Source organism: Cucumis melo, chromosome 4, assembly GCF_025177605.1.
Source record: "Cucumis melo cultivar AY chromosome 4, USDA_Cmelo_AY_1.0, whole genome shotgun sequence".
NCBI classification, from domain to species: domain Eukaryota; kingdom Viridiplantae; phylum Streptophyta; class Magnoliopsida; order Cucurbitales; family Cucurbitaceae; genus Cucumis; species Cucumis melo.
In genome coordinates, this window is record NC_066860.1 from 34074972 (window position 1) to 34095144 (window position 20173).

The 20173-nt window shown below is 32.9% G+C and overlaps 3 protein-coding genes, 1 long non-coding RNA gene and 1 other non-coding gene across 5 annotated transcripts; 2 read left to right on the forward strand and 3 right to left on the reverse strand.

Annotated features, from left to right (window-relative positions):
• The first annotated feature begins 112 nt into the window (after positions 1-112).
• Positions 113-3044, forward strand: LOC103486355 (putative receptor protein kinase ZmPK1). The gene has a single exon (XM_008444282.3). The coding sequence runs from the start codon at positions 510-512 to the stop codon at positions 2877-2879; it is 2370 nt and encodes a 789-aa protein (XP_008442504.2). The 5' UTR covers positions 113-509; the 3' UTR covers positions 2880-3044.
• A 1560-nt stretch (positions 3045-4604) lies between these two features.
• Positions 4605-8581, forward strand: LOC103486354 (protein RETICULATA, chloroplastic-like). The gene is made up of 7 exons (XM_008444281.3): positions 4605-5752; positions 5837-5935; positions 6356-6576; positions 6765-6834; positions 6917-6996; positions 7456-7520; positions 8155-8581. Exons 1-7 carry the CDS (start codon positions 5156-5158, stop codon positions 8346-8348), a joined length of 1326 nt encoding a protein of 441 aa, XP_008442503.2. The 5' UTR covers positions 4605-5155; the 3' UTR covers positions 8349-8581.
• Positions 8582-10308: 1727 nt separating this feature from the next.
• LOC127149111 (uncharacterized) lies at positions 10309-11211 on the reverse strand. Its single transcript, XR_007820460.1, has 2 exons — positions 10687-11211; positions 10309-10583 (listed from the first exon to the last, which is right to left on the reverse strand). It is a non-coding gene; the product is annotated as an uncharacterized LOC127149111 (long non-coding RNA).
• On the reverse strand, positions 10737-10836 carry MIR2111A (microRNA MIR2111a). The gene has a single exon (NR_120771.1). It is a non-coding gene; the product is annotated as a microRNA MIR2111a (primary transcript).
• Positions 11212-13994: 2783 nt separating the features above from the next.
• Positions 13995-18008, reverse strand: LOC103486352 (BEL1-like homeodomain protein 9). The gene is made up of 4 exons (XM_008444279.3): positions 17137-18008; positions 15225-15541; positions 15035-15095; positions 13995-14930 (listed from the first exon to the last, which is right to left on the reverse strand). The coding sequence occupies exons 1-4, from the start codon at positions 17662-17664 to the stop codon at positions 14397-14399; spliced, it is 1440 nt and encodes a 479-aa protein (XP_008442501.1). The 5' UTR covers positions 17665-18008; the 3' UTR covers positions 13995-14396.
• Positions 18009-20173: the final 2165 nt, after the last annotated feature.

A 20173-nucleotide genomic window follows, 5' to 3' on the forward strand; every position in this document is an offset into this window, starting at 1 on the left:
GTCCAAACAGAAGAATGATCATATATCATACAAAATAAAAGTGGCCCTAGACCCTAATAAATATAATGTAGCTTTCTTCCTCCAGAAGTGGATATGACACTCATAAATGTTACCATTTGAGAACAAAATATCAAATGCTATTAACTTGACCTAAGTTAACGGTATTATAAATATTTTGTTATCAAGAAGACAATGTAATGATATTGTTGTACATTTTGTGTACAATCTTCGCAGTTTTGGTCTTATTTTACCAAAAGACATAGTGGGAGACAATGGTTCTCATGTCTCAACCAACGAGTCTTGGTCTGTTTGCATTCTTAAACCTAAACTTAAGCCTAATCTAAAATAGAAAATTAACATGAGTCAATCCAATTGAATGAAGTTTAGTTTTGCTTCTTCCCGACGGTGACGGACATTGACCCACAAGAAAGAAAGTCAAGCTCTCGCATGGATATAATTCCAAAACTCCCAAGTTCGTGCTTCCAAGTTCTAAATTTAGTAATCTCACAATGTTTATCTCTGCCCTTCTAATTTCTCTCCTTCTTTCACCATCGTCGGCTTGGGCTGAAGCAACGACCCTAACTCAAGGAAACTCCATAGACGTTGAGGATGAGAATCAGTTCCTAACTTCCCCAAATGGAATCTTTTCTTCAGGGTTTTACAAAGTGGGCAACAATTCCTTCTCCTTTTCAATATGGTTCACAAAATCTGCTGATAAAACCGTCGTTTGGATGGCAAACAGAGACAACCCAGTTAACGGAAAGAAATCCAAATTGAACCTCAACTTCAACGGCAATTTGGTACTCATCGATGCCGATGGTTCGTTGACATGGTCTACAAACACCATCACTACACAGCAAGTTGAGCTTAAGCTTCTTGACAATGGAAATCTTGTACTGGTGAATCAAATTGGAATTTTTCTTTGGCAGAGCTTCGACTTCCCAACAGATACTCTTCTCCCACAGCAACAATTTCTCAAGAATTCCACTTTAGTCTCCATTAAAGCTCCAGGTACTTACTCATCTGGGTTTTATTTCTTCAAGTTCAATGACGACAATGTTCTAAACATCATTTATAACAGTCCTTCGCTTTCTAGTATCTACTGGCCTGATCCTGGTAAGAATGTGTTTGAGAATGGTCGAACTCGTTATAACAGTTCCAGAATAGCCATTTTGAACGATATGGGGAGGTTTGAATCCACTGATAACTTGAATTTCAATGCTACTGATTACGGGTTTGGTCCAAAGAGGAGATTAACCATGGATTTCGATGGAGTTTTGAGATTGTACAGCCTTGTTGAATCAACTGGCAATTGGGAGATCACTTGGCTTCCTAGTGGACAGTTAGATGCTTGTTTGGTTCATGGGTTGTGTGGAGAATTTGGGATTTGTTCGTATAATCCATTACCTACTTGTACTTGCCCCCCGGGTTTCATTAGAAACCATCCATCAGATTGGAGTAAGGGCTGCAAACCTTCTTTTAATTTGAGCTGTGATTCCAAGGATTTGGATTTCATTCATCTTCCTCGTACGGATTATTATGGTTATGATTTGGTGGGTTACGCCAGAGGAGTCAGTGTTGAAACTTGTCGGAACTCTTGTCTCAACAGTTGTCAATGTTTGGGGTTTGGATATTCAATGGATGGCTTTGGAGTATGCTTTCCTAAAGGAGCTCTTCGTAATGGGAATCGAAAACCCGATACCATGATTCTAATGCATATCAAAATTCCAAAAGGCAGACCAAAAACGGAGTTGAAGGAAGAATTTTCAAATGATTTGAAATGCTCTGCTTCAGAGATTGTTCTAAACACAGAAATATTCCTAGAAAACAAAATTAGATTTCGGTATATGGGATTATTGATTGCGTTTGTAGCCATTGTTGGGTTCATTGAGTTAATTTTCTTCGGTTTCGGGTGGTGGAATGTCTTTCGAAAGCGAGTTAACGAAGAGTTGGTTAACATGGGTTACATTGTTTTAGCCATGGGATTCAAAAGATTCACATACACAGAAATGAAGAGAGCAACAAGAAATTTCAAACAAGTAATAGGAAAAGGAGGGTTTGGAACAGTTTATAGAGGAGAATTAGACGATGGAAGAATCGTGGCAGTGAAGAGATTGGAAGGCATTTTACAAGGAGATGCAGAGTTTTGGGCAGAAGTAAGCATAATCGGAAAGATAAACCACAAGAACTTAGTGAAATTATGGGGTTTTTGTGCTGAGAAAAATCATAAGATATTAGTTTATGAGTACGTGAAAAATGGGTCTTTGGATAAACTTCTATTCTCCAATTCATCAGAACCATTGGGATTGGAACAGAGATATGAAATAGCAGTTGGAACAGCAAAGGGTTTATCGTATTTACACGAAGAATGTCTAGAATGGGTTCTTCATTGTGACGTGAAACCTCAAAACATACTTCTTGATGAAGATTTAGAACCAAAAGTGGCAGATTTTGGAATGTCAAAGCTATTTAAGGAGATCAATGAAAATGGATTCTCAAGAGTGAGAGGGACAAGGGGTTATTTAGCTCCAGAATGGATGATGGATCAAAAAATTGATGCAAAGGCAGATGTTTACAGTTATGGGATTGTTTTGTTGGAGCTTGTGAGTGGAAAATCTGCATCTAACTTCCAATCATCTTCAAATTCTAGGGATTGTAGATACAGTAATTTGGTGAGTTGGATGATTGATAATGTAGAGAAAGGGAAGATGGAGGATGTGATTGATCCCAGATTGGAAGAAAGTGAGAAGGATGTTAGAAAGATTGAGATGTTGGTGAGAGCGGGTTTACTGTGTGTGAAGGAAGATAGAAATTTGAGGCCTGCAATGAGTAGAGTTGTGGAACTTCTCACATCCTTTCATGGAACAAGCCCATTTTGATGATACCATTCCATAGTGGCCCCCAAGAAAAATACTTGTAATCACTCTCCTCCTAATGAATCCATTCTTCTTGTACCTTAGGCTATGTATAATATTTATTATTATTTTTTGAAGTTACTAATATGCTAGACCATCTTAATTGATACTAAATACTTATATTTAAAATTCAAGACTCAGAAACTCCTTCGTCTCTAGCAAGAAGTGACAACATAATTGTATCAAAACGAGAGATTATGTTGATGTATCATATAGTTTGATGCATGTTCATTCCCATCCAAAGCCCTGAGATGGCTTTTCATTACTTTCTAAAAACGTAGGGTTTTCTTTTTCTTATGACTTTTCAATTGCTCCAAAGGAGAAAATAGATTGTGATTCCATGTCGAAAGCAAAGAAAAAGAAGAAGAGAAAAGGATATTATTGGGAACATCAATTCAATGTTGGCAACTTGGCATTTTTGGTGGCTATTCCGCTGGCACAACTTGGCCCTTTGCAATGCTATCTGCCAATTTCTTCTCTCCAATGTCACACTCAGTTATCTTTTCTTTCTCTTTTTAATTTAATATTCAATATTCTAATTACATTCTTAAATTATTCAATGCTTGTAACATCAAAGTGACGTGGTTAATATCTCTTAAATAAATCTACAAAGCTAACATAGCAATGTAGCATCAATATAACGTTAATAGGTTCAATTTCTCCTAAAAAATAAAATAAAATATCTATTTGGTAAGTAACTTTGAGATTGAGATTCAATTTCATTGCAATTAAAAATTTTCCAAAACAACAAAAAAATAAAATGGTGAGATTTGTGTTCGAGATACAAATTATTTTAGTTTGAAAAAAAAAATAATAAACATTATAATAAATAGTAATAATAAAAGAAATATTATACAATAACAAAACTATAAAAATAGAATTTTTGAAATAGTGTTGATTATTAGTTAAAGTTGAGAGATTATTTAATGTAACAAAAAATAATTATTATACTTTAAAAATAATTTTAGTCTTGAACATACTTTAGTATATATAATTTAAATTCATTTGGGTTTGATACATGTAGTACAAAAACTATCAAATTTTTATCAAAAAATAATAATAAACTTTCAATTTGATGGTTCTTTAATAGTTTGCTCTTTTTTATATTGTACTTTTTATTCTAAAAAGAGTTATGAAAATTTAAACTTTTTGACATTTAAAGATGCAAACAATATTTTAATATATATATATATATATATAAGTTAAGTTATACTTTACATTTGTAAGGATTGTGTTAGTCAAATATATTAAAATAACTATTTAAAAAGGTTATGATTTCAACTAAAAATTATCTTTTTATTAATATAGTTAATTAAATTTTAAAAATGATAATTGATAAATAATCGAGACTAATATTACAACTTTATTAATATTAATACATGACCTAACACATTGATAATACTTCATTAGAAATCAGTAAGGTTTTCGATGTAAACGACAATCAATAGGTAATTTATGAGGTCTGACCAAATCTTTTTATATTTCTTAGGTATGATTGAAACAAGAAAGAAATAACAATAAATAAAAAGAAAATTATTATAAATGATAAAACCATAGAAAATATTAAATTTTTTTAAAGAAAATTAATAAATAAATATATATAAATTTAGAAACTAAATTTATAATTGAAGAAAAAAATAATAATAAAAAGGTATGATGGCATGCAGCGGGACCGCAAGGCATGTTGCGATTGCCACTCAACAAACAAATAGCGCCACTTTTTGGAGTTAAAAATAGAGGCGGAGGAAAAACTAGAATCTCATCGCATATCTATTTCATATAACTTCTTAATACCTTTTCCGGCTTTCCTCCGACGTCTCCCCCACCGCCACCGCCGATATAGTTTATTCTATTCGCTCATTGTATAGCGGCGACTTCCGTTATCGAATTTGTAATCGCTACTGCTCTTTTTTTTTTTTTTTTTTTTTGGCTTCTTTGGGGAAGCAGAGGTATACTGACTGTCTGCATAACTTATACTCTAATTTCATTTACTTTCTTAGCTATGTGTCTTTATTTTCCCGTTCGAGTTCTTCGCGTCAGTGTTTATCGGAAGAAGAACTATAATCTGAATGTCTGATCCTACTAACTACACCGTGATGGTTAAAGAATTTTATATTCTATTGCATGTTGATTAGAAGTTTAGGCGTGATTGTATTCGTTAGTCTGGAATTTTTCTTGGCTTTTGGTTCTCTCTGCTGAAGTTATAGATTAGTCGATATTTCGTAGTTGAATTCTCTTACATGGCGGTATTTGGAACATCGTGTTCTGTGGAATTCGGGAATGAAGTAGTTTTGGGGAAGATGATGTGGAGTAAGGGGGTGGCTTTCGGCTGTGGAAGCTTTAGAAGTGTGGTGAAGGAAGTTGGATATCCATTATCGGATCGAAAAGGTATTGGAAGGAGCATAACTGTAAAAAGGAAAAACAAGTTCTCGGTTGTGATGAATTTTTCGCAGTCGCATTTGAATTCGGACGCTCCAGCAGCTGCTGTTAGTGTTACTCTGTCGAAGGAAGAAGAGGACGCCATTAGAGGAAAGGATTTTAGAAGTATGGAGATGTCAGAAGTGGACAAGGATAAACATGACGGAGAGTTAATTGATGGCGACGGTGGCAATGGAACTTATAATAACGGTGGAGGAGGTGGTGGTGGCGGCGGTGGTGATGGCGGGGATGACAGCAGAGGAGACAAAGAAGAAGAGGAATTTGGTCCAATTATGAAATTTGAGGAAGTGATGAAAGAGTTGGAATCACGAGGGGTGACTCTTCCTTCTGATATGTTAGAGGCAGCTAAGAGCGAGGGAATTCGCAAGTTGCTGCTGCTTAGATATTTGGAGATGCAGGTATTTAAAAAAAGAAGAAGAAGAAGAATCTGTATTACATGTTTTACCATTTCTGCTTAATAATGTCCTTGTTGATTATTGAAGGGTTTAGGCTGGCCTCTCGGCTTTTTGATGAGATCCTGCGCTTTGATTCGAAACAGGGTTCTGGCGGATCCATCATTTTTCTTCAAAGTCGGTGTGGAGGTCGATTAGCTCATCCTCTTACCATATTTCAGTATTTCTTGCAAATTTTTATCTGATAAATTCAGAGATATGAATATGACGTCAGCAAAAATAATATAAATTGAGAAAGTTGATATCTTAATTGAATGATCTGATTTAGTCTGATAGTTAAAGCTAAGGCCAAATCTTGAAGGTCCTACATAGCAAATTCTACATACCATGACTTCTGGAAGTAGAAAAAATTGGGAATTTAATTGGAAAAGCATACAGATGTTAAATGAGATAGATTAGGTTTGCATCGTTGATTGGAGATTTACATGATCGCGTTTCACAAATATGGTCGGTCCTTCTTTACTTTTTTTTCTTTTTTGTCTAATATTAGTTTCGGTATAACTCTTGATGTCACACAGATTTTTAAAATTACTGATTTAATATGGGCAGTTAGTTATTGATTCTTGCTGTGCTACTTTTGCGGAAGTTCAAAAGAGAGGCAAAGATTTCTGGACAGAATTTGAGCTTTATCTTGCTGATATTTTGGTTGGCGTGGCAGTTAACTTTGCTTTGGTTGCCCTGTTGGCACCTTATGCTCGTTTTGGGCAACCATCTGTGTCGAAAGGTTTCCTTGGACGCATTCAACATGCTTGTGAAGCACTACCTAGCAGGTTCCTAAGTTATCTTATAGTATAAAATCGTTATATTGCAAATTTGGTCCCTATTGTGTTTGGAGCTAGTTAGAATTTAGTCCATAAAATCCTGTAACATTGTAGATCTCTGATGCTGAGTTGTGTTTCTTATAAATTGTTTTATTACTTTTGAAATCAATAGGTTTAGAATTTATCTTTATGTGTAGTGTTTTTGAAGCTGAACGACCAGGATGTAGATTTTCTGTACAACAAAGAATTGCCACATTTTTCTATAAGGTGAGGTTTACATATACTATTATACTATTAGCCAGATCTATTTTTATCTCTTAGCAGCTTATTTTGATACTTTTCTTTTTAGGGACTCGTGTATGGCGTAGTAGGATTTGGATGTGGTATAATCGGTCAAGGCATTGCAAATTTAATAATGACTGCAAAAAGGTTATATCTACTCTTTACTAATGTTATTGTTATTATTTGTTACATGATGATAATTTAAGGCATTTCATAAACTACTGCTCCTTTTTCATATCAGACACATGTAGTATTATTACTTGTTGCATGATGATAATTTAAGGCATTTCATCAACTGCCGCTCCTTTTCATAACAGACACATGTATAGGTTTATGCATATATATAGTCCGTACTATGCTATTGAAGTGTTCCATACAAGGTTTGGCATAATAACTGGATGTAAGACTGATACTAGAGAGATTATTTGTATAGATTCACGAGATCTATTTAGGACCCTAGCCATACATTTTTTTCATCTACATTGGCATCACTGAGCTTTTTCCTCAAATTTCTTTTCATTTACGCAGATTTTGGCACATTTCTTTTGCATCATTGAGTGTTTTGTATTTTTATTTGACCCTTACCCTTTTCCTTTTCTATATCAGGAGCATAAAGAAATCTGAAGATGAAGTACCAGTGCCCCCTCTCTTTAAGAGCGCAGCTCTTTGGGGTATATTCTTTCAACTATATACTATCGTATTTCCCTGGGTCTGAATGTTGCTACTTTGCTTATTTCTATACCCTCACTAGATAATGGCTTTGTATGTCTACAATGATATGTTGCATGTTTATCATTTGTTTATCTTGCGTTCCACATATGTGAAGCTTGTGACAGCTACTTCTTTCAGACGCAAGAACTTATCTGATATTCTGATTTGATCACATGCACTCTTTACTTCGGTTAACATTTTCAAATTTGGATAAGATTTTATTTACTCAGCTGAGATATGAGTTCTTGATATACTGTTGGATCCGTTAGCTTGTGAAAGCTTAAGTATGGTTTCCGTATTTCACTTGACATACATACTAAACAGAGAAGTTAACCTCTCTAGCCAGTGGGATTTATCCAAGTTTCTTATGGGGTCCATAATGTTCATGCCAATTCCCTTGGAGTTTTGAGATTGTTTTTCATTTAGAGTTCTCTCATTCTTGGTATTCTTCCATTTGTAAATTTGTGTTTTGTTTGTTTCCCACTAAAATTTGTTTTCTTGACCCGAACCTTTCATTCTTTGTATTTTTCTATTTGTAAAGTAGTCTTTTGTTATTTCTCACTCAAATATGTTCTCGTACACCCAAATTTGCAGGTGTTTTTCTCGCATTATCTTCAAACACGCGATACCAGATCATCAATGGACTGGAACGTGTAGTGGAATCATCTCCACTAGCAAAGAATATTCCAGCAGTTGCAATGGCTTTCACAGTTGGCATTCGATTTGGCAATAACGTGTATGCTGGAATGCAATTTATCGACTGGGCTAGATGGAGTGGAGTACAGTAAGACCATCTAAACAACAATAAGATACCATTTATGTCTCCTAGGAGCCAAGAAAATAGTTCACAGGAAAAAAAAGGGTGCTGCACTCTAATCGCCTATAATCTCAATTCATGAAGACCATCCCCTCAACCCCACAGGTGTAACTTATGCTTTTGACATTTACTGTAATATCTCCGGAGAACTACTGTAAAATTAATATCTTCCAGCAATAAAAAGGTTAGCGTAATTCACGAACAGCCAACTTGGTTCATTGCATTCTTTGTTGTTAGCATGCTGACATCAAAGCTATGATCATCAAAACATCTGCTTGAAAAACTTTTGCTGCATGAATGGCTCGAGAGATTTCCACGCACACATTTTAAGATTCTAATTTCTCATATATTTTTCTTAAGAATATACTTTCAAGATGTTTGGTATGTCTCGTGTCTTGACTTATAGCACTGAGTTGTGAGGTGCAGCAACTCTCAACACAAACGCAAACCCAAGTAAAACAAACATCCCTTTCTGTGATTTATGAGGCCACCAATCAAAACGTCCAAGAATTAAATCCCAACATAGATTAGTATGTTGTTGTATTGTATCACACAAAAAGTATATTTCTCCGAAGATATTTTTTGTGTCACAACTGTATTGATTTAACTCCTACTAATGCGAACAAAGTTTGCTAATTTTGTTGTTTTAAAGGTGAAAGAAAGGGGGTTTTATGAGCAGAGCAGAGAGCAACCACGGAAATATCATCATTTGGCTTTGAAGCACAGCCACCAGATTACTCAAGTATCCTCCTTCTATTCAAAAAAACATACTTAATTTCCCTGACATTAGGCTATAAATTTGTAGAGCTTCGTGCTCGCAGGCTTTTGCAGGCTGATTTGGTACATAGAGAAAAGCCAACTTGTCATTGCTTTTGAAAATGTTGGAGGGCAAAGCTGTGGTCCGCGAAACAGACATGCCACAGGGGATCCAGAGCCATGTCCTTGAGTTGGCTTATAAAGCACTTGATCAACACGAAGTTTCTGACTGTCAATCTATTGCACATTTCATCAAACAGGTTTATTTTCTTTTAACATTCAGAATCTTCTTTATGTAGTGGTTTAAATTTATATTTTATTAAATTAATTATATGCTCTTTTCCCCCTTCTTTTTTTTTTTTTTTTTTTCATAAAAGGAAGACATGTCCTTTCGTTGCAATAATAGTTTGAAAAGATTCATTTTTGTAACCTGTAAAAAGTTGTAGATACCCTTTTATGATATAAAGAAGATATGCCTCATCATTCACAGTAAACACATCAATAAACAAAGTTACCTTTTCCTTTTAAAATATTCGAGTGTGCCTCATTTTCAGATACTATAAATTTCTACTCACACAACACGTAGATGATCTATGTACACGTCATCCACTATCTGATCCGATGAGATTAAATCTGGAATATACTTTGTGTGGATGATGTTTGAATCGATTTGTCTGAAGAGTAAAGGGACATCGTTTTGAATGAAATGACTCAGGAAGTTCCCATGTTCATCATTTCTTCCTTTTTGCTGGTCTGTGAACAATCTCAGTATGATAATGAGAAAAAGTTGCTCGATATCAAATTACGAACTAACAAGTGGACCGACCCACGACACGTTAATGAAAGACTACCAAATACTATCTATATTAAATTGCATAGTTATACGACTTTGTGCTTTGATAATTAGAGGTTTGATGAAGCTTATGGCCCAGCATGGCATTGTGTGGCCGGCAAAGCGTTTGGAGGTTGCATTACACATCTATGTGGGAGTTTCATCTTCTTCCATGTGGATACGATGGAGTTTCTCGTCTTCAAGGACGGAAGAGACTGCTCCAAAAGTGTCGAAGAGACTGTTGGAGTTTGCCGGAAATATTAATCTCAGTGATCTTTATTTACATCTTGTGATATCATCCATTTGCAGAGACAAAGGATAACGAGTTTACACACACAGTAAGTAGGGTATGAAATTTGAATCTCCAATCTCAAGAGGGGCACGTGTGAGTTACCGCTTGAGTTATGTTCACCTTAGCTTTATTTTGTGTTTGTTTATTGCATTAAAAGTGGAACGAGTAATAATATAGAGGTAATACATGTTGATGTGGCTGTAAGTGAAAGTATTCGAGTCTTCTAAGCAAAGATGCTTAATAAAACAAGCTAATTAGCAAAGAAAACAACAATCATGTGGTGTAACAAATTAAACCATTACATCAACATTTGAATCAGCAAAATCCTACAAGGGTATAGAAGAAGAAGAATCATCACATCACCATCACCATGTTCAAATGTTGAGAGAACATAATTTAATAGAAGAAGAGAAGGAAAAGCAGAGTTACCTTGAGGAAGAGCAGTGATAATCTGATTGCCAAAATCCAACATTGTCAGCAAGGAAGAGGTAATCTGCGACCCGAGGGCTAGAAAAGAAAAGCCATTTTTTAAAATTCATTATTCTGATCTAAACCTCAGGATGCAGATTACCTTATCCTTACCCAATAGAAATTACAAAATCTAAGATCACACAACAGAAAACTATTTTTTAAGAAGAAAAAAAAAGATGGCAGAGTAGAGAGTAGAGAGTTTTGACTGAAGAAGAAGGTTTGGTTTTAGAAAGGGCTGAACTTCATATGGTAAATTCATTTGTATTTATAATGGGTTTTCCAAGCTTGAAAAATATATTCCAAAGCATATAAAATTTAAATTTTTATTTTTTAGGAAAAGGTGCATGATAAGGTGCTCTATAAAATTATGAGTTGGGTTCTCATGTTCTTCCCTAAACCAATTGTAAGGAGCAAGAAGCTTTCCTTTTTCATTTTTTTTTGGGACAGTGATTGTTCTTTCTTTGACCACATCTTTTGAAAAAGAGAAGAAAAAAAATTATGGAGATCAGAGAGATCTTTACCCTATTTATCAACAAAAGATTTCTCTACATTTTTTCTTCACTATTTTTTTTTTCTTTTTCTTTTTCCTTTTCCTATTTTCAAAGTTAATGTTATCTTATTCATCTTCGCATTCAATTGCTAATTGTTCATGTGATTGTGGTTTGGTTCGCATACATACGTCATGTTATAATTGGAGAGTTTTAATTCCTTAAGGAAATCACAACCACATAATAATAGAAATTAATTTTCAATGTGAAAACGATCATCGACAGAATATTCTAACTATTTTTAGATGACATGTTGATATTTTTCTTTTGTTTTTTTAGTTATTCTAAGCCATTTCATCAAAAAAAAAAAAAAGTTGTTTATTTATTGAAAATGTCTCTATAAAAATGGGAGCTAAAAGCTTATTTTACCCGACCTTTTCCCATAGGCAATGAAGACATTTTCAATAAAGATACATTTTCAAACTGCAACGTTAAAAAGATTTTGATTCTTTAACTTTACCGTCGACGATATAATCCAAAAATAAATAAAAAATGTTCAAGTTCTTTGACTTCGACGTTAAGTCAAGCTAATTTTGACTAAAAAAAGTCTTAGACATCATAAACCATCAACTATAAATACTCTAGTCATTTAGACTCCTTTAACCAAATTAACCGTTAAAGCTCCAAAACCTACCATTTTATACTAAAATATGGATTCATTATTACAAATTGTTGTATGTATTGAACGACAGATGTTGAGTTGTTGAATTAAAATATTTATTGATCAAATTATTTTAAGACTATGGTAGTACAATTTGTTGGATATGCTTTTTTTCTTTATTAGTTGCCAAAAAGTACAAATTAGTAGGAAAAAAGTTAGCTTTTTCTTTTTTCATTTTTTTTTTTGTTCTTAGCTCATTGATTGGGTTGAATAGTGAATTAAAGTTGATTTGTGGTTGTTATGTTAATACACCAACGTAAAGAATAGAGATTCGACATATCTTTGGTTCAAGCAGTAAAGAGAGCGAGCTAGCTAGGCCCACTCTTCTTTAATGAAAGAAGGCCCAAATTCCTTTTACCACACTATGAAACTGAACCTATCAGCCCAATAAATGGGTTCGACTCGCTCACCATACCTCAAACTCTATCGACGATATATTTTTATCAACGGTTGTTGTTACTAAATTTAATATTTTAAAAATATTACTATACGTATCAATATTTCAAATCTAATTGTTATATTTACTAGAATATAACGTGGATGTTCTTATTGTTAGAATCAATTACAAATGCATAATAGTACATATAGAACATATCTACATATACACTATTGTCATTATACGAAGATATGATGATATGGTAATTTACATTACATTAAACATTACTTGGCCCTCAGTTGTTTTATAGGATTTCATATTATTGTTTATTTCATAGAATTGGAATTTTACATTTTAAAATTCATTAAAACCTATAAGACAGAACTCTTTTTTTCAATATTTTGCAAAAATATAAGATTTTTATGTCTGAGAAATTGAATAACGAAATTATAGCTTAATTAATTTATAAATTAATATAAATTGTTTATTATTATTATTAATTTTAATTAATTATTAATGTAAATATATTACGTAGACCTAATAAATTTCAACTAATATTTCTATCAATAATATTGTATGTTATCTTAACTATTTAATATAAGTTATTATTATTAATTTTCAATATTCTAGTTACTTTAATTATTTTTAATAATTAGGTATGTTTGAATGTTTTGCTATCTTTTAAAATGATCCTAATTTAAATATATTTAGTTAAAATGTAATTCTTTAATTTTTATTTTATTTACTAAATAATTAATTAATATAACAATAAATTGATTTAGGCTAAAATTTAATTGACCTCTAGCTTTTAGTTAAATGATTATTTAATTTGACTTTCCCCTAGTCATTGGATTAAACATAAATATTTAACTTTTAGATATTAATTATCATTCAAATAGGGACATTAATTTTCAAGACCTTTAAATTTCAATTATTCAAATTTTAGATATTTAATATTTTATACCTATAAAAATATATCTACAATCCAAACGTCCTCTATATATATTATAAAAATAAAAAAAGAAAAAAAATGTCAGGCTATCCAATTTGAAGTAGGGTTAAGAAAAACTGTCAACATTTTCTATCATCACTTAGAGTACCTGCTCTATCTTAAAAGTTTAATAATGTAAACCATGCTTCTAAGTACTTTTGAATATAAAGATGATTGATGTCTTGAATAACATTTTGACAAATGATACTATGATCGTAACCAAAAACTTTATATTCTAACTTTTACCCAAAGTATGTACTTAATCATAAACCCACACATACATCCCCATCACCCATCAAGAACAAAACAAGCGTATATAAGACATGAAAAATACCCACATTTTCCACCAACAGTTTGAAACCCTAATTATGGGGGTTTAGATGAGCACTACTATGAATTCTCAGTTTCTAACCAAACCAGCAGTAAAAAAGTATACTTTATTCAAAAAGTATTTTAAGCATATGGATTGATTCAAAAGTGGGAAGCTTTTCCATTGGTGCTTTGTTGCCACCAATTCAAATACCTATGATTACCCATAAGCGAAAGAATATATATATATATATATATATATATATATATATATATATATATATATATATATATATATATAATTCAACTCCACGAGTAACCATAATATGAAACTTTCAAATCCCAATCATAAATGCATAGAACACAAACAGCAAGTTAGGGTTGAAAATTCTAACAACCATTACTGTTATTAATATATATATTATATAATTGATCCAATAATAGGCAAAGGCAGTGCACAAATGCCAATGAACTCACACCACCTACTCATGTTCATAACCCTTTTCTTTTGTTCTCTCATTCATTTCCAAATTGTTACACAATGGCAAACAATGGCATTTTGGGTCATTGCAATTCTCCTTTTTGTTTTAAATTTCTTTTTCTGGTAGGACTTTGGAGGTAAGCCATTTACAGGTTTTGAATTTCTTTTGCTTATGCTTCTTCTCTAGCAGTGCTCATCTAAACCCCCATAACTTTTATATGTTATATAATACAACATCACTACCAAATAATATTCAACTTCTCGTTTCCTCTATCATATTAAACTCCAAATACCACATTCAATCAGCCCACAAAGTCATGTAAGAGCTGACCTCCAAGAACATCTCGACTAAAATGTCCACCCATCACATACCCATCGCTGTTTCCTTGTATTCCTAGGCCAAAATGTCGAGTGGCTGCAACAGGGAACCCTACAGGGAAGGGTTCAGAAAAGCCACCTATACCATTATTCTGATGAAGACCAAGAGTTAAGGAAACTCCACCATTGTTACCCGCCATGTTTACGTTTGCTCCAACATGGGGATGGCTTGATAAGTTGTAGGATACATTCAAGGGCTCGTCTTGGTTTCCCATTGGCATGTCGGGAGGTTCATTCCGAGTGCGCTTGGGAGGAGTGTCTTGAATTTGTTGAGTAGATGTAGAAGGGTGTTCCACCGTGAGCGAGTTCGATGGATGATGATCGTTTGCTCTGGTGGTGGTTCGATCTTCTTTATGTAAATTCTTCTGTGTTTGTTGCTGCTTGGTTTCAAGCATGTATATTTCTTCAACCATTGGCTTCCAAAGCCTCACTCTTGCATTAATGAACCAGTTAGATACCTGTCTCAAAGAGTACAATTATTGTCTTTTTAGAGCCAAAAATAAATAAATAATGCAAAAATAAACATGACAGAAATTTTGAAATGACAATATATAAAGCGGACCTGACTACGAGACAGACCAGTCTGTTTTGCCAACATAAGCTTGTCTGTATCAGAAGGATAACTGTCCCCGAAAATACAAAACAAAAGCAATCAAAATTCTTCATAGCCAAAAGACTAAACCCATATATTCACATACTTGAGATACAAAAAAAAAGAACTATAGTTAGAGTTAGAAGAAGAAGAGTCTCACGGATGCAAGAAATGTTCGAACAACCAAGCACGTAGAACAGTTACTGCTCGTTCAGGAAGCCCTCTTTGTGGTCGCCAAACAGGCTGATGGTCGAGAAATCCAGGGTTCTGAACGGACCTTTGATTGTAGTCACCATGAGTCTTTTTATTGAATTGAAGTTGGTCTAGAATTGCATTTTTCAAGCACTTGAAATGTTTGTACATGGCTTTTATAGCCTGGTTGGCATATGGCGCAGCATTCCCGAGCCCCGAGATGTACTCAAATGATGTCATTACTTCCTGGATTTGTTGATAGTACTGCTTATATTTTCTGTAAACCTAGATGATGAACATCAAAAAGACACTGTTAATTTTCTATTAACTTACAGATGATGGAAAAATAAGAATTAAAAGGGTTCAAAGAACCTAATTTCACTCATTACTCTACTTGGGGTAAAGACACATCAGTCCCTTTGAATGCTTACTTACGTTGTACAAGCCATGAGCAAGAAATTGGTCAACAGATTATCAAAAGTACATATGGAAGTAACAGTACACTAAAAATAAACAGTATTCTTTTTTTTTTTTTGTGTGTGTGTATGTGTTTGTGTGTGTGTGTGTGAACTTTTATTCTTCTGTTTGGATGTCATAAATTTGACCAGACGAAAATTTATGATATTCAATATATTTAGATATATTATAAATCAACCCTTATCAGAAAAGGAGAAATATTAACTCTTGAGAGATAAAAATGCATTAAATGAAAAACAAGGGATTTAATGCTCGGTATAAATGGAAAAATCATGTGAAATAGTGCTAATTAGTCTTAAAATTATAAGACCCAAATTATGTATAGAATTTATGGTATATAACCAGTTTCATGATACTCATAAATCTAACCCCACAAATATGTTATTGAGAAATGTACAAGTATTACCACATTGAATCCAAACGTATGTATAGTATATTTCTCCATAGTATATAGAAAATAGGAATATATTTATGCTCAGACCCTAAAGTAAATAGATAATAGTGAGTAAAACATATAGAAAGTTATTATCCCCAAAGAAAAAAATAAAGAATAATGGAGTGTAAATATAACATTCGGTATATTGTTCATCGTAATTATTTTGTAAAAAGGGGGGGAAGAAAAAAAATAGGAATATATAAATGCTAATAACAGCTTTAAAGAAGTATAAATCTTTATAGAAAATGGATTCCACCAATCACTTTGATTAAGCACATTATGCCCAGACTTGGTAAAAAGAAAAATATCCTTAGAGGGTAGCAACTTAGTCAGACACACTTTAGAAGGCCAACAATACTCATTTGTGCATATATTCCTTCTAATCACCTTTTTCAAAAAGATAAAAACTACGTGAATGAAGAAGCTGCTACAACTACAACATTAATCAATCCTTTTTTAATAGAAGAATCTAATGCATAATAACTAAAGCAGAGAATACAAAAATATTAATAATAAATAAATAATAATAATAAGTTTTGCATCTTGCATGTTAATCTAGTCATAAACAAAAGATTGACATCAACATCACATAATCAAAGGAATCATTTCCATTTCCCTTAATTAATTAATTAATGCCTAAAAAAAACATGCAATCCCCCCCCCCCTCCTCATCCTCTTGAATTGAAAAAAAAAAATAGTGCTTATTGGGCTCCATGAAGAAACAACAATAATAATAAAATAATAAGTGGTAATACTTATTTGGAAAAAGAGGGGGGGGGGGGGGGGGAGTAAGTAATTAGTGATTAGCTAGTAGTGATATGCACTAAGCAAACATGATAATTGCAGATTAAAGGCAAGGCAAAAGTCCCTATCTGATGTTTAAAGGAAGAAAGGGGGGAAAACCCCCAAATTAGAAAAGAAAAACCCCAAGTTAAAGTAAAAGGTGTGAAAGATAAAGGAACAGTACCTCATCAAGCATTGAGAGAAGGGTTGATTTATGAGGAGGAGTAGAAGAATCGGAGGAAGAAGGAAGAGGGTAGTGATGGTCAAGAATTGGAGAATGGGGGAAGGAATCAGAGGAAGGATCATGGATGAAAGAAGAGGAAGAGGAAAAATGAACAGAATCACAGAGGTCTTGAAGCAAGTGATGAGCAGGCTTAAGGAACCTGGAGCCTTTTAAAATGGAAGCGTAGCCGGTGAAAGGGCCGAGAGGGAGAGGAGGGGTAATAGGAGAAGCGAGAAGATTAGGGTGAGAGGAGAGGGAAAGGGAAAGAGGTTCGGTGGGGAAGGAGTGGATTTCAGGAAAAAGAGGGGATTGGATTTGGGGGTCGAAAAAAGGGTGGTGGTGAAATTGGAAGCGATTGGAAGAGTCGGACGAAGAAGGGTCGTAAAAAGGTAGGAAATTGGAACGGTGGTGGTGGTCGGGATGTTCACGGAGCTTGTCACGGCGGCTCTGTTGAGGGACATGGTCGTAGGATTCAATACCCTCAGCCATCAAAAACAAATTTTTACCCTTTTTTTTTTTTTTGCTTATCTTTGAGAAGTGTGTGTGGGGGTGTGTGTGTGTGTATGTGTTTTGCACAAAAATAAAGATCTTTCTTTTTCACTCTGCAAACTTTTTCAACTCTTAAAAAGAAGGAGAAGAAAAAAAAATGGTTTGGGATTGAGGAGTAAGTGTGTTTGTGTGTTGGGAGTGGGAGTGGGAGTGGGAGTTTTGTGGGTTTGAGGGAAGGAAGAGGAAAGAAGAGCATAGGGTTTGGAGGAAACCGGAGGGAGACCGGGTAATGCCGGTAATTAATGAACTAACCTGCGCGGCAGATGTTTCTGACACACCCTTTGAGGTTTTTTGTCGTTTTTTATATTTTTTTTTTTTCTTATTTTAATTTTGGAGGGTTATGTTATGGTGGGTTTTCCTATTTAATTATTTGGTTGGATGTCTATGAGAGGGTGGGTGTGGGTTTTGTGGGTCATTCTTTCTTCTTCTTCTTCTTCTTCTTCTTCTTTTCTCTATGCTTCTTTTCTTTTTTCCTCTTTTCTTTTTTTAAATTAACCCTTTATAAAATATATTTTCACTATTTAATTTTAACACTGTTCATATTTTCATCTCTATCTTATGTCAAAAGAGTATAATTCAATTGCATTTGTCTTGTACTACTTCTTTTGGAGTTATAATTTCAACATTTTCAAACCCACTTCTTAATTTATGCACATAACTTCACAAAGGTTATTTTTCATTTTCATTCTACACTTTTTAATTACTTTGATGCTATGCTCTTATTTACCTTATTTATCTTATGTAAAAACAACAATTTTGATTTTTTTTTTTTAATTATAGTCCTCGACATTGAGAATAATCAGCAATTATTTGTTTTTAATATTGATATAGATTAGTACGGGCCTTGATCACTTCGATGTTGTAATCAATTCGTAGTCAAATTAAAAAAAATAAGAAAACAATGGTGTGAACAACAAAATTTAGTTAATAAAACTACCGTTTAAATGTTTAGTTTTTAAAAAAGAAAAGTATTATCAAACTATACCTAATATACAACTTTTTATATGTATACTTTTATCCAGATTATTGAGACGTTTTCAAAATTGAAGTTAATTAAAAGAGAAATTAAAGATTAAAAACTTGTTTTATCTTTAAACTTCGACTGTCAATTCAAATTCTTTTCTAAAAAGGGTTGAAAACAAATATAAAAAATGTCGTGTGAAAACATATACAATTTTCAATGTCCAGTGATTTTAAGACTTGAATAGTTACTTTAAAAAGTTCACTTTTATAGATAAATGCAAAAGGACCGAAAATAGAAAATGGTTGAAATTTAAGAAAATTAACACACATAATGCTAGTTTGAGCAATAAACTTTCTATGATTCATCTATAGTTTTGACAAACTTTATGATGTTTTAGTTATCCATACAAATAGAAGTTAAAGATTTTATATATATATATATATATATATATATATATATATATATATATATATATATATAACAAAATAAAAGCTAAAGTTACACCATAGAAGAAGATACTATATATCACTTTACTTATTTCCAAATTTCTAGAAATTTTGTGCACAATAATTATCGTATGGTAATGAAATAACACAATCACTGTAGTGATAGAAATAGTGATATTTACTACATAAATAATTTCAGTAATGGAATCTTTACGTGAAAAAAAGAAAAAGAAAGAGAAAAAGAAAAAACAGAATTTGCTGTGTTACAATTTCTCTCTTTAATCATTTTCAAACAATAATGTCCTCAATCGAAATTCAATAATATGAACAACCTTTCAACTCTTTACCTTCACTTTTGTAACCATCTTTTCTTTACATCCATCTTCACTCAAAATCTTCTTTCCTTCCTGCAAACAGTACATAGAAAGGGGGAAATTTATAGGAAATATGCATTGAATTGTATAATTGAAATATTATATTTACCTAAACATTGATATATAAAAGAATATAATATATAATATTATTAGAAGAGGCATTAAGTTAGAGAAAGTTTCAAGACAGCGATGTGATAGCTTGACTAAAACTAAAACTCCATACTAAAAAACCAGAATATATGGAAAATGAAAGTAATAAATAAATTAAACAATGGGTCCCTTGAAAAGTAGTCTATAACTGGATTGATGGAGATTAGAAAATTTTAATTATGTATTGATGAAAATTTTTGAAATTTACTTATATTGTGTAATGTAATTCCTAATCAGCCAGAAAACTAAAGTAGGGCTAGTTTGGTTTAATTGGTGTTCTATATTAAAGTGACAACCTTTTTCCTTGTCAATCACACTCAAACAAAACCCTTCTTCAAAAAACCTCTGTGTCTTTCTTTTCTATTTTGTTTTTCTCTTCTAATATAAACTTGTGTGTATTTCAATTCCTCTATTATTTTTTATTTCTTTGGAAAGATACCAGCCTTTGTTTCTTTTACTTTTTATGTTTGTTGGAGAATATTTAGATTTACTTTTTATAAAAGTGTATTTTCCCA

What these genes read in the sequence shown, in the direction of transcription:
- LOC103486355 (XM_008444282.3), top strand. Translation starts at nt 510, where the DNA reads ATGTTTATCTCTGCCCTTCTAATTTCTCTCCTTCTTTCACCATCGTCG.
- LOC103486354 (XM_008444281.3), top strand. Translation starts at nt 5,156, where the DNA reads ATGGCGGTATTTGGAACATCGTGTTCTGTGGAATTCGGGAATGAAGTA. An exon ending in TTAGATATTTGGAGATGCAG is followed by an intron (nt 5,753 to 5,836) that starts GTATTTAAAAAA and finishes TGATTATTGAAG; the next exon opens with GGTTTAGGCTGGCCTCTCGG. An exon ending in TTAATAATGACTGCAAAAAG is followed by an intron (nt 6,997 to 7,455) that starts GTTATATCTACT and finishes TTTCTATATCAG; the next exon opens with GAGCATAAAGAAATCTGAAG.
- LOC103486352 (XM_008444279.3), bottom strand. Translation starts at nt 17,664, where the DNA reads ATGGCTGAGGGTATTGAATCCTACGACCATGTCCCTCAACAGAGCCGC. An exon ending in TTCTCTCAATGCTTGATGAG is followed by an intron (nt 15,542 to 17,136) that starts GTACTGTTCCTT and finishes TTCATCATCTAG; the next exon opens with GTTTACAGAAAATATAAGCA. An exon ending in TTCGAACATTTCTTGCATCC is followed by an intron (nt 15,096 to 15,224) that starts GTGAGACTCTTC and finishes TTTCGGGGACAG; the next exon opens with TTATCCTTCTGATACAGACA.